Below are 13376 nucleotides of genomic sequence, written 5' to 3' on the forward strand. Positions count from 1 at the left end.
AAGTCCCAGTTATCCATTGTGACATCACACTCTCAGCCAGGGCTACCATCCTAGAATCCTTTACACCCAGAATTTCTGATGGGAAAACAGGAAAGAAAAATCCTCCCTTTTGCCTTTTGACATTGCTGCTGCTTTCGAAAAGCAGGGGAGGGAGTGCTGGTGATGGCATGAAACTTCATCTTCTAAGAATTCCTGAAAGCTCTGGAGAGGAAGGGTAGACATTTGAACACTTGTTTCCGGTTTGGATTCAGGTCCTATTAACACCTTGGTTTCTATTCCAAGCCAGCCTCAGACAGACTTTCACACCATCTCTAGTTGAGACAACAAGAATTTCCCATCTTGGCAGAATTTCAGATCTGATTAGTATCAAAAGGTCCATTAATTAATCCATTATGTAGCCTTAACATAGCCCAAGAGAAGAAATATAAACTGCAAAAAAGTGGAAGTTTATTCAAATAAATTTTAGCTTTATCAGGCAGCCCAGTGATTTACATTGGCTTCCACACTGAGCTGCAGGAATGTGATTAAGCAATGTTTTTCATTCTATAATACATTTAATTAAGGATATTTATAACGTAAAATGTTTTCATTTTAAAGGAAAGTAATTCTACTCTCTGTCATGGATCCAGAGGCAGCTGTCTTTTGAAACTCTCAAACTAAAATAGGCCAACTGGATTTCACATCAGGGGCAGACTCAAGTATATGATGCTAACAATATCACTTAACATCTTGCTTTACCCGATCTGAAATCCAGGAGGTGAGAATACCTCTGTGTTCACCTCTTCCTCTCACCCCAGTTCAGGACAAAATTCATTTTGCCTTGTCAGGCTAGGCGTATGTCTCTGTGTCTTTGCCAGTAGCCTTTAAGGCAGGGGTGGCTCACATGCTGCCCCCTCCAGTTGTTGCTGACTCCCAACTCTCACCAGCCCTAGCCAATATTCACTCCTTGGGAATGAGTGAATATAGAGGATCACAGGCTTCCCATCCTTGCTTTAAAGCAAGAAGATACACAAAATCATCCATGTAGACAGGGCTGCACTGGACTAGTTACAAATAGCACTTTAGGTTGGTTGGTTTGAAAGAAGTGTTGATTTTGCATAGATTGAGATAATCATTGCAATGTTCACAGATCAGTTTCAACCCAGAATGGTATTTTTAAGCAATTGAGTTAGTATGAGGTTGTCATGAATTCTAGACCGATTATCTGAAAACAGATTATTTTATTTACTGGAATGCTCAAATGGCAATACTCCTAACAAGTCCACTGAGTCATTATCAGGGCTCAGAACAGCCATGGATCTCTTACACACTTTTACACACACACCTCAACTTAGCTCTAAGCATCTACAGTGTAACACAATCTTTAAGCCATTAATGACGTCCAAAATGTGACTCCACTGGTAAAAGTACACACATTATTTTTGGAGTGATATCGTTATGTAACTTTCCTTTGCCATTGCCTTTCTAGAATGACAAAATGCTCCTGTTGCATTTAACTGGCACCATAAGCCATTCTGCTTGTCAGCTTACCATGCAGCTAGCTTACACAGCAAGTGACAATTTGTTATACACATTACAATGAAATATGGTTAGCTGCAATAAAACTAAAAGTATATGGCACTAGTTTAATAAATACTGCCACTGCTGGTTTACCAAAGATATGATAAATTACTATTCTTCGCTCAGCAGCTTGAAAACAGTTCAACTGCAGTTAGAAAATGATTCTGTATTTACCACCAAGTTGCTCTAAGATAGACATTGTCAATGTCGTGCCTTCCAGATGATGTTGGACTCCAACTCTCGCCAAACCCAGCAAGAGTTGCCAATGGCCAGCGATAGAGGGAGTCAGAGCCCACCAACATCTGGAGGGTACTGTGCTGGCTATCCCTGCTGACATATGGCTGTATTTCAATCAAATACTTGTAAGATGCCCCAGGAAGTTGGTGGAGGTTGGGGTATAAATAAGCTTCATCAAAAATTCACAAAACTATTCTAGTAAGAGGCAGCCACAAACAGAAGTACCTCCGGTTACAAATGGGATCTGTTTTGGAGGCCCAGCTGTATCCCGAAAATTTTGTAACCGAAGGACTGCTTCTGCGCACACACATGTGGCAAACCCACTTCCGGGTTTCCTGCATAACCTGGAGGTTACGCAACATGAAGTACCACTGTACTCCTGCATAGATACTGCAGTAAAACATGCAGCAACACAGAAACTGATACACTGGCACACATTCAAATAACCAAGGGTCAGTGTAGCAGGTAAAAGCTATCTCAAGGTTCCAAGCTCTACTACATCACGTCAAAATTGGCAACTTCGCACAACTGGCATAATCCTGATTACAAAATTGTATGTGCCACTTGCACAATTAAAGCCGCCCACCAATCTGGAAGGATGACATCCATATAAAAGTAGATGTGTTTTGGAAAAAAAACCCTCCAAACTATATGTAAATACTTATTATTATTATTATTATTAATCTGAGAGTGGAGTTGAGGTGTTTTAAACAGGCAACCTATTCTGAAAACGGGGTGCAGCTTTGTACATTTAAAGACAAAATATTTTAAAAGTTTAGAGGAAGTAACATTCTCTCTTATTACATCTTTCAGAAAGATTAATCTCTTCTGTGTGATGTATGGAAGTTTGTTTTAGGACCAACAGCTAATAGTATAAGAAATAGGAATTTTCTAGAGAATTACTTTTAGGATACTTAGAGCACCAGCAAAACTTAAGTAACTGGAAACAGATACCCTGTTAGGACTAGTCTTAAAATAAATTGTTATGGAGATCCCAACTACTCTCAAGGCTGATATGAAAATAAACTGAGCAGCTGGAAGCAAAAATAGATGTTAAGTAAATAGTAAGTATAAATAAACGTTAAATAAATAGTAAGAATGTTTCCCTTGGTATTATCATCATTCCACAGGCTTTTCCACTCACCGGGGATTAGTTCCTACAGGCCAAGGATGAGAGGAGTTGTCAGATCCTACCCACTTCCCAAGTGGTCTAAACATCCTGACTCTGATATGGATCCGAGTGCTGCGCCTCATGTTTGCATTATTTCCTCTAATAATGCCTTTGACCAAGCTACAAACCTACAGCTTAACCATTTCTTACATAGTGACCTTATTCTAGAGTCCAACCCAGACACAATTGCATCGTAGGATGTTACCATGGAAACCATGTTGTGTCATAAGGCTACAATTCCTCTGAGTTTACACACTCTCAGAGAGTTTTATTGGATTCAATCAAATGATTCTGGAATAAGCATAAGAAATGTTTAAATTTATTTGCAAACAAGTTTCCTTAAAAAATATATGGCGTGAAGAATGGCCCCACAAAGTATCAATTCCAAAATAACTGGCACTTCAATGGATGACGTATTATATAACTTATATGTAGAGCAGTTCAGATTATTTTAAGCACATGGATCCAATGCTCCATGTGCTTAGTCCCACTGGCATAATGTAAGCCCCACTTACATTCTTACATAAGAAAAGAAAAACTTGTTGGATCAGGCCAACATTTGGTCCAGCACCCTATTCTCATAGTGGCCAATCAGACACAAGTAGGACCTGAGAACCAGAGCACTCTCCTTTCTAGCAGCTGGCTAGTAGCTTTCATTTCCTCTCCTCCCACTACACATCTGAACCATCTGGAGTTGATTTTGAGGGTGTGCAGGGAGCTTGAGCAGACAGAAGAGCAAGTTCCATTGTACACACAGAAGTCTATTATGTCAACAGAGGTGAATCAATTTCCATTGCGTTTATTATATACAAGTGAAATCACGACTAACTGCAACTTCTAAGCATGTGTTCACTACTAACACAAACCACTGATAAGCCCACATGCAAGATCACAGTAAGTGTCAGTTTACAGGATGCCATCACTAATTTCTAACCAGAAGTGAAGTACCGTATTTTTCACTCTATAAGACGCACCAGACCACAAGACTAGTTTTTGGAGGAGGAAAACAAGAAAAAAAATATTCTGAATCTCAGAAGCCAGAACAGCAAGAGGGATCGCTGCACAGTGAAAGCAGCAATCCCTCTTGCTGTTCTGGCTTCTGGGATAGCTGCGCAGCCTGCATTCACTGCATAAGACGCACACACATTTCCCCTTACTTTTTAGGAGGGAAAAAGTGAGTCTTATAGAGCAAAAAATATGGTATGTAAAGCAGTAGGGAAAGGAAGGACATGAAAAGAGCAGCCATCTGCTCGTGCAACCCTTGGATCCAATCCAATCTCCCAGTTCACATATCATGGTGAATGCTAGTTACAGGTTTATCGCAAACACCGACGTAGTTTCCACTGTGATCCCTTTGAATCTGTAGCCACTGATGGATTGCATCGTAATCTCTTAGTACCTACTCCAAACCAGGGATCATGGTTTGTTTTGCTCAAACATAAAAAAATGGGTTATCGTAAAATTACATGGATAGCATATAGGTACTTGTATAGTTCATTAAAATATCAAAGCGACAATTATATTTACACAATAAAAACTAAATAATATTTATAATTACAGGCCACCAACTATTACGGAAAATATTTTTCTTAATCATCTGATGGCTTTGTGTTCATTTATAAGCTATCTTCAAGGAATACAAACCCAGCTGTTGAAAAAAAAATATCCTGCAAGTAAGATTAAACAACATCTGCATCTCCCCCCAATCCCCTTACCTTTTTTCTGATGCCATTTTTATTTTATTCATCATGTAAAGTTCTTCATATCAATCTGGAAAGCTTAGTTCTTCCACAGCAACATCTCTAATGATCGGCAAAAATGAAAAAAGAAGAAGAGTGTGTAAGTATACTCAAATTCTAGTGTGAGAAACAGGATAATGTTTGAGAAAACACAGCAGAAATAACACCATCTGCAGAAACCAAGATAGCCAGCAAATACAGCCTTATAAGGGCCTGAGAACAAAAATGTCAGGGGAAAAATGTAGCTGTAGCCATTGGTTAAGCAAAAAGCAAAGGTGTCTGCTAAAGAGGGTGTAGCAGTGACAAAGATGGCAGAGACTGTGGAAAAAGACATGGATAAGCAATCAGTGGAAAATATTGCTGGGGAGAGTAATAGGACACTATTGTACCTCTTGGCAATAGGGAGGTTTTGCCATGCTGACGTTTTTCACTCATTTCTGGCCCAAAAGGGTAAATTAAAAAAACTGCAGCTCCATACAAAATCCTGAAGAAAATTAGTACTTTCCATTCGGGAAATGCCACATGTAATATTTTCTGACCGGCCCTCATAGAAGTCACTTGATATTAACATTACCCAATCAAAACAAGGTATCAGCAATTATATATAAGAAGCTATTAGTACCAAAAGCTTTTCCAAAGTCTAGTTGTTTTCAGATAAACAAATCCATTTTTTATTACTGAATGCATACCTGCTTTAAAAGGAAAATGTTTAGCAGAATACTGAATTTTCCATCTTTGTGAGCATCTTCTTTTTTTTTTTTTTTTTTTTTTTGTTTTGTTAATAGATGCTAGTATGGTCTCAACTATATTACTAAGTAAAATAATAATTTACTTTGCTGGAATAATATGCTTTGTTCCATAATTACCCCTGTAATTTCTATTCACGAAAGATTTACTTAGAATAGGGGTCTCTAAACTGTCATTATTCTTTAAATGATTTCATAACAGACACCAAGTTGTCATTTGCTTGCATTTACCATTACTGGAAAATCAAGATTTTCATAACAAATTGGAACTAAGAAGGTGCCATCCATGTGTTCCAGCTAAGCTTTTTAATGGATAAGCTCCCCTTTTTACTGGAGAAACATTATTTCAACAGTTGTGTATCAGGGAGTTGTTATCAGTTACTCATCTCATTTAGTCCTCAGTTCTACTCCAAAAAGTTCTTAACTTACTTAAATCAGCAAAACTGGAGTTTATAAACTAAAGACAAAATCCACAAAAATATTATGTCATACTGACATAACACAATTCTTCCTCAAGGCAACCAAGGCCTAGTGAGTTTCAGAAATGCATGGGAACCAGATATTGTGCAATTTGCATGCTCTGCATCTACTGGCTAAAAACCCCATTCTTTTGCAGGAGGAACTCTCCCAGGTCCTGCAGAGAATGTCCCTTTTTAATCTGATTCTTGATCCTCACAGTCAGATAAATCACTCTGAAAGCAACTCAGTGCCCTCTGAGGATCATATCCTGGCCAAAAACAAACAGTCTGTGCGTTCCTATGCCCTGTAAATCACTGCCCCGTACGAAAGATTCATGACAGGGAAGTCAGCTGGTATCTGACATACAGTGGTGCCTCGCAAGACGAAATTAATTCGTTCCGCGAGTTTTTTCGTCTTGCGATTTTTTCGTCTTGCAAAGCACGGACTTTGGAAAAGCTTCAAAAATCACCAAAGTCTTCAAAAACCTCAAAAAAGGCTACCACACCGCGTGCTATGAGTTGCTCCTCGAAGTGAATGCATGGTTTTAAGAAAAAGGAAACAAACTTGCAAGACAAAGGAAACAAATTTGCAAGACGTTTTCGTCTTGTGAAGCAAGCCCATAGGGAAATCCGTCTTGCGAAGCAGCTCAAAAAATGAAAAACTATTTCGTTTTGCGAGTTTTTCATCTTACGAGGCATTTGTCTTGCGAGGTACCACTGTAACACAATTCTTCCTCAAGGCAACCAAGGCCTGGTGAGTTTCAGAAATGCATGGGAACCAGATATTGTGCAATTTGCATGCTCTGCATCTACTGGCTAAAAACCCCATTCTTTTGCAGGAGGAACTCTCCCAGGTCCTGCAGAGAATGTCCCTTATTTACTCTGATTCTTGATCCTCACAGTCAGATAAATCACTCTGAAAGCAACTCAGTGCCCTCTGAGGATCATATCCTGGCCAAAAACAAACAGTCTGTATGTTCCTATGCCCTGTAAATCACTGCCCCATACGAGAGATTCATGACAGGGAAGTCAGTTGATATCAGACATTGCCTGACTCAGATGTATGGTTTCTTGAAAAATAAATGAGCTGTGAACTCAAATGTTTCCTCTTTCCTCACACTTGGCCTCAGAGGAAACTTCCTGGTTTATGAAACCACATGTTTGCCATGACCAACCAAAAACAGAAAATGTGGTTTAACCAACCAAGAAGTTCCTTTGTAGTCAGATGTGCAGGGGGAGGAAGAAGTGCTTAAGGTTGTATTGTGGTGTGTTTTTCTTTGTGTGTTTTGTTGTGTCATTTTGAGATAAATGTGGGAAATCAATAACAAAAATGGGGAAAAAACAAAGGTTGCTGGCTAAGAAATGCAAGAAATGCTAGATCCCTACATGGCACTGTTTGGTAACATCTTTGGCTAGCCACCCTTTCCAGCTATACAGTGGTGCCCCGCAAGACGAACGCCTCGCAAGACGGAAAACCCGCTAGACGAAAGGGTTTTCCGTTTTGGAGGCGCTTCGCAAAACGAATTTCCCTATGGGCTTGCTTCGCAAGACGAAAATGTCTTGCGAGTTCCTGCAGCCCCCCCCTTTTCCTAAGCCGCTAAGCTGCTTATCAGCTGATCTGCTAAGCTGATAAGCCACTAAAAGCCGCTAAAAGCCGCTAAACCGCTAATAGCGCTAATCCGCTAAGCTGTCAATGGGCTTGCTTCGCAAGATGAAAAAACCGCTATATGAAGAGACTCACGGAACGGATTAATTTCGTCTTGCGAGGCACCACTGTATTTTGATTTTGGCTGTTGTATTATAAAACCAATTCATGCTCCATATAAACTACTGTTTTGCTTTTCATAGTATCAAATACCTTAAAGTGCATTTCACTTTTCTTTTCTTAAAGATTTTCTCGATTTACAAGTGTGTGCAATGTCTCTCTCTCGCATTCCCCCCCCCCCAATGTAACATTTTTACAAATCAGTTTCATTTGTTGAAACATTAGGAAGAAAAGGGGGAAAGAGGTGGAGGGGGGGAAGATGGGTGGTGGGGGTCGGGTGGCGATGTTTCTATTTTACTTAATATATGTAGGGTTTGGTGTCAGTGTTGCTTGTGCAGGTTCTCTGCTGTTCACTTGTGTTCCTTTGGTGGTGAGAGAGGTGGGGTTGGCCATGGGTGTGGTTGTTCATTTGTGGTTGGCTGTGTTGGACTTTGTTTTCGTGAGCATTTCACTTTTCTAAATCATAAACCTTTCCCCAAATAGACCAACTGTTTTGTGAATGTATAGTATTGACACTTCCACATAGGACGAATAAATTTTAAAACTGAAGGTGAAAACTGGAGATACAACACTCACCTGAATTTACTACATAGTAAAACTTTAAAATACAAAAACACCCACTCAACAGATATAATCAAAATTCTGCAGTATAGCTAATATACAAGAAAAATACTAGAAAACAATTAAGCAGTTCCCACATTCAATCCCCAGCATCTCCGAGTAGGGCTGGGAAATTACCTTGTCTGAAATCCTGGACAGTCACTATCAGTCAGTGTAGACAATACTTAGCTATATGAACCAATAGTTTGATTAGATATAAACCAACTTCCTATGCCCCCATAGTTTTGCCTTAGAAAACTCAACAAACTTGCTGTACCTGGAAGTGGATGTGCACAGTGCAGCTAAATGGGACACAGCTGTGGGCAGTCTGAGAAAGTACCATCCACCTTGGGCCTGCCCAGAAGAAGCAAGTCTTAAGTGAGGCACTGGGGTGAGACTTTTGTGGGTGAGCTGAGAGTTTGTTTGGACTCTGGGTGAGAACCTGGAGGCTGTGAGGGTGTGTCAGAAGGAAAATGAATTGCTATTGATAGAATTAATGTTAGCTAGCGGGACCAGTGGTCAGGGATGATGGGAATTGTAGTCTCTAAACATCTGGAGGGCTGAGGTTGTGGAAGCCTGAATTAATGTCTTTGTAACTGTGTGCTTCTGCAATATTTTAAGTTTCTGTTGTTGTGTCAATTTCTTCTACAATTTTTAATATATTAAGCAGTATAGAAATTAAATAATCAATCAAAGGGCCCACAATCATAGGGCCTGACCTGGCTGATTTGAGGAGGAGTGCCATCAGGTATTTGGGCCTTAAGTCATTTAGGGCTTTCATTGTTAAAGTTAACACTATGAATTGGGCCTAGCAGCAATAGATAGCCAGTGTCTTTCATGAAGATTGATGTTATACTGTTATATGGTGTCTTGTGACACTGCTTACAGTTCTTACATCATTCCTGTTCCTTCCTTCTTTCTCAATTTTGCATAGTCCAGAATGTCTGTTTTCTGCCTAAACAGGTCCTACAACATTTGTTATATACAAATATCAACACTCACCAATTCTCAGAGACCTTTTGTATGTTGTATCTGTAGCATGGGAGTCATTTTTCTATGACATTATATTCCATGCTGCTGCTGTTCAACAGCAAACAGAGAATCAAGCATTAATTCTCACTGGGTAGCCACTGCATGAGAAGCACCCATGAAATTAAAGGGCTTTAACCATACAGTAATGATCAAACATTTCAGCAGAATGAGATGGAGCCACAAAAAATCATTTCTACATAGCTGCTGTAAGAAATCATCGCTCATATGATAATATAAAGAGATAAATCAGCTAAATCTCTGGCCAAATATAACATGAATTATCTTCTTACAGCCACTCAGTGCATCAGTCTCACAGCAACATGGAGAAATAAAAAAGCAGCTTTTGACTTCTAGTGTGCTCACAGATGCAAAATGACAGCTTGCTTCTTTCTGCAAACCAAGTGAGGCAAGGATATTTATGAAGACAGTAGATACCTTCCTGGAGACCTTTACATAGATCAAGAACCGTTATCTCAGACAGACACATCCATATATTAGGGTGGAGTGAGCAAGCTGTCTTAGTGATAACCAAATGAAGCACAGTTAAGACTCTGACTTGTGTTTTCCCTGTAACTTTTTGAAAGATCTGCAGCTGACATGTAAAAAACACTATAAGGGAAATTCAGAATAATGAAGAAAAACAAGGTGGCGTAATATCTCAGAGAACACAGTCCCGCTATCTCTCTAGTTGATTTTGACAGAATAATTTTTAAAATGCTGAACAAATACATTCTGGCTACGGCGAGTTGATGGAAACTAAAATAATCAGAATTCCATAATCAGTTCATTTCAATGCTTGTAAAATTGAACCCGTAACTACAGATAAACAAAACTGCCTATTGCAAACTGCAGACTTGACGCTTTCCCTCTGTTGGGACAAGGGGATGGGCTTAGCCAAGAGCTTAAGAGCTTTGTTAGCAATGCAAACCGTCTTGGGTGGTTGCCAACAAGTGATGCTAAAGGGCATCGGCCTAGTTTGTTGGTGTCCTTTTGCAGTGCTTCCAAATCCCAAACGCTCGCAGTAAGAAATAATGAAGGAGATAAGAGGAAGCTTCATTTTTTTTTCTTCCTGCTCCTCAAAATTACTTTGTGGTAAAAAACGTGGAACGCCATTTCCCCATGTTTCCCCCATTCAAAACACAGTGGGCCCAAGAAACCACATTTTTTGGTGTACCTTGGATCTAGTTTTGTCTTGGTGCTGTTCCTCTCCTACACAAGCAATGAGCTGCACAGGAGGCCCATGTGATTTGACTGCACTGCTTTGACTTTACTATGAGCTGTATCTAACAATGTTCTTCCATTCATAGAAGGCTCTTGGGTCCAGCAGAGGCTTCCATGAACACCAAACTCTGTTCCCGATAGTTGTTGACGGGCCCTTTGGGAAAAGTATAGATGGTGCTACATCAGACTGCAGTAGAAAGGGGAAATTATTAGAAATCTCGTTCCTCTCCCTTCAGTTCAGGGAAATCTCCAATGGATATAAGTGGCTTCTGTGAACAGCAACTTTATGAGTTTAACCATTTTAATAGTATCTGACCTAATTTTAGTTGCACTTGCAATGTAATTTCAAGACTGGCAAAATAAAATACAAGCAAGCAGTGAGTTATTGTTTATAAATACTTTAGAGAACATTAATCAATTCCACTTTAAACATTTTACATTGCAGTTTTGCTACATAAATTCATTTTGAATGTGTGTGCTAAAATCCAAACTTGGCTAAGTTTTGAAGGTCACACAAATAGGGCTTATAGTTGCTCAAAGGCAGCATCAGTCTTCCAAATCAATCTTCCAAAGTCACTCAGGTTTGTAACTGCTCAAAATGCAGACCTTCGGCCACACTGAATCTCTGTGCAAACCATGGGCTTCCTGGATCTTTGAGTCACTCCACCCCATATCATTTGATTAGTCATTTTACCAAGAATCTCAAATCTTGAACTCAACACCATTACGGGTAAAATGATTACGACAACCAATCTTATTATTCTGCTTTAAATTATTTTTGTCTCCAGAATACCTCAGAAGTGCCTTCTCCCATACGAGCACTAAGATCAAGGATCCCCAAACTCGGCCCTCCAGATGTTTTGGGACTACAACTCCCATCATCCCTGACCACTGGTCCTGTTATCTAGGGATGATGGGAGTTGTAGTCCCAAAATATCTGGAGGGCTGAGTTTGGGGGTGCCTGACTAAGTTCTCCAGCTGAAGCCCAGAAGGGCAAGCACTGATTCAAAGTGAAGCTTTTCCAACAGTGAAACCTCATTTGTAGAAATTCTCAACTGCGAAACCTACTGGGCTAGATCACGAAGACCTTATGAACCATCCTGTTTCAGGACCTTCGCTGTATATCAGGGGCTTGATTGATTCATAGTGAAGGCACAATCTGCAATCAGAGGTTTCTCCTATGGTTCACTAGAGCCACTTTTGTCTCCTCCCTTGCCTAGGAACACAGAGATAATGGCCAGCTACACTAGGGGACTCCTGCCAACCTAGCAGTTCCAAAGCACGTCAAAGTGCAAGTAGATAAATAGGTACCGCTCCGGTGGGAAGGTAAATGGTGTTTCCGTGCGCTGCTCTGGTTTGCCAGAAGCGGCTTAGTCATGCTGGGCACATGACCTGGAAGCTGTACGCCGGCTCCCTCGGCCAATAAAGCGAGATGAGCACTGCAACCCCAGAGTCGGTCACGACTGGACCTAATGGTCAGGGGTCCCTTTACCTTTACCTATTTACACTAGGGGAATGAAAAGCTTGTACACACTTCCCACATCCTCGGCCCAAGCTTCTCATTCTCCAGAATACACACAACCTGCATCAGGTGGAGCGGGAGAAGTGGCTGGGGAGAATAGGAGAACCACACAGGCCTGGCTAACAGGGGCAGTAAGGGCAAGAAGAGGGTTCTATTTTGTTCAATGGGAATTCCCATTACACAGGTGCCCACACTGCAAGTGGCTCGACCCACCTGTGCCTTACTGATCTGATCCCTTTTTCAAATGCCAATGCATTATGATCTTATTATTGCCAGCGCAAACCACCCCCAGAGCTTCTCATGGAATGGAAAAGCATAGGGGCCGAGCATCATAATAATAATTTATTATTTATACCCCGCCCATCTGGCTGAGTTTCCCCCAGTGGCGTAGCGTGGGGGGTGCAGGGGGGGTGCCGGCCGCACCGGGCGCAACATCTGGGGGGGGTGCTCGCACTCGCAGCTCTCTACCCCCTGCAAAAATCCATGGGTTAGGGGGCACAAATTACTTGCCTTGCCCCGGGGTGCTGACAACCCACGCTACGCCACTGGTTTCCCCAGCCACTCTGGGCGGCTTAGTTGTTAGTAAGGGCAAGAAGAGGGATCTATTTTGTTCTATGGGAATTCCCACTACACAGGTGCCCACAGTGCAAGTGGCTGGACCCACCTGTGCCTTACTGATCTGATCCCTTTTTTAAATGCCAATGCATTAGGATCTTAATATTGCCAGCGCCAACCACCCCCAGAGCTTCTCGTGGAATGGAAAAGCATAGGGGCCGAGCATAATAATAATAATTTATTATTTATACCCCGTGGTACATGACCCCAGTCAAGCTTGCAAAAATTTACCATTTGCCCAACAATAAATGCTGGAAATGTAATGAGAATGAAGGTACCTTTTATCACCTATGGTGGACCTGCCCGAGGGTGAAAGCATTCTGGGAAATGATCTATAATGAAATTAAGAAAGTCCTTAAATGGACATTTACTAAGAAACCAGAGGCTTTTCTCCTGGGCATGGTTGGCCAATTGATGCCAAAGAAGGATAGGACTTTCTTTATGTATGCTACTACTGCAGCAAGAATTCTTCTGGCAAAGTATTGGAAGATGCAAGAACTACCTACTCTGGAAGAATGGCAGACAAAGGTGATTGACTACATGGGACTGGCAGAGATGACCGGCAGAATTCGTGACCAGGGGAAAGAGGCAGTGGAAGAAGACTGGAAGAAATTTAAAATATATCTTAAAAACTGTTGTAAAATTGAGGAGTGTAAAGATGTCAAGGGGTAAGAAGCAGAGAACTACAGCTGTAATTAACAAATTTATGG

At 40.9% G+C, this 13376-nt stretch overlaps 1 protein-coding gene across 5 annotated transcripts in view; it reads right to left on the reverse strand.

Moving 5' to 3' along the window:
- Window positions 1-13376, reverse strand: part of AGTPBP1 (ATP/GTP binding carboxypeptidase 1) — a 65507-nt gene that overhangs the window by 38040 nt on the left and 14091 nt on the right. For 3 of the 5 annotated variants that reach the window (XM_081880933.1, XM_081880931.1, XM_081880932.1), the window contains exon 2: window positions 4684-4770. In XM_081880933.1, the coding sequence (XP_081737059.1) occupies window positions 4684-4718 (35 nt within the window). In that variant the 5' untranslated portion in view covers window positions 4719-4770. Of the gene's footprint in view, window positions 1-2941; window positions 3113-4683; window positions 4771-13376 lie in introns of those variants that run through there. The other 2 variants (XM_081880929.1, XM_081880930.1) reach the window with 2 other exon arrangements.

Source organism: Podarcis erhardii, assembly GCF_964252035.2.
Source record: "Podarcis erhardii genome assembly, chromosome: 11".
Taxonomy (NCBI): domain Eukaryota; kingdom Metazoa; phylum Chordata; class Lepidosauria; order Squamata; family Lacertidae; genus Podarcis; species Podarcis erhardii.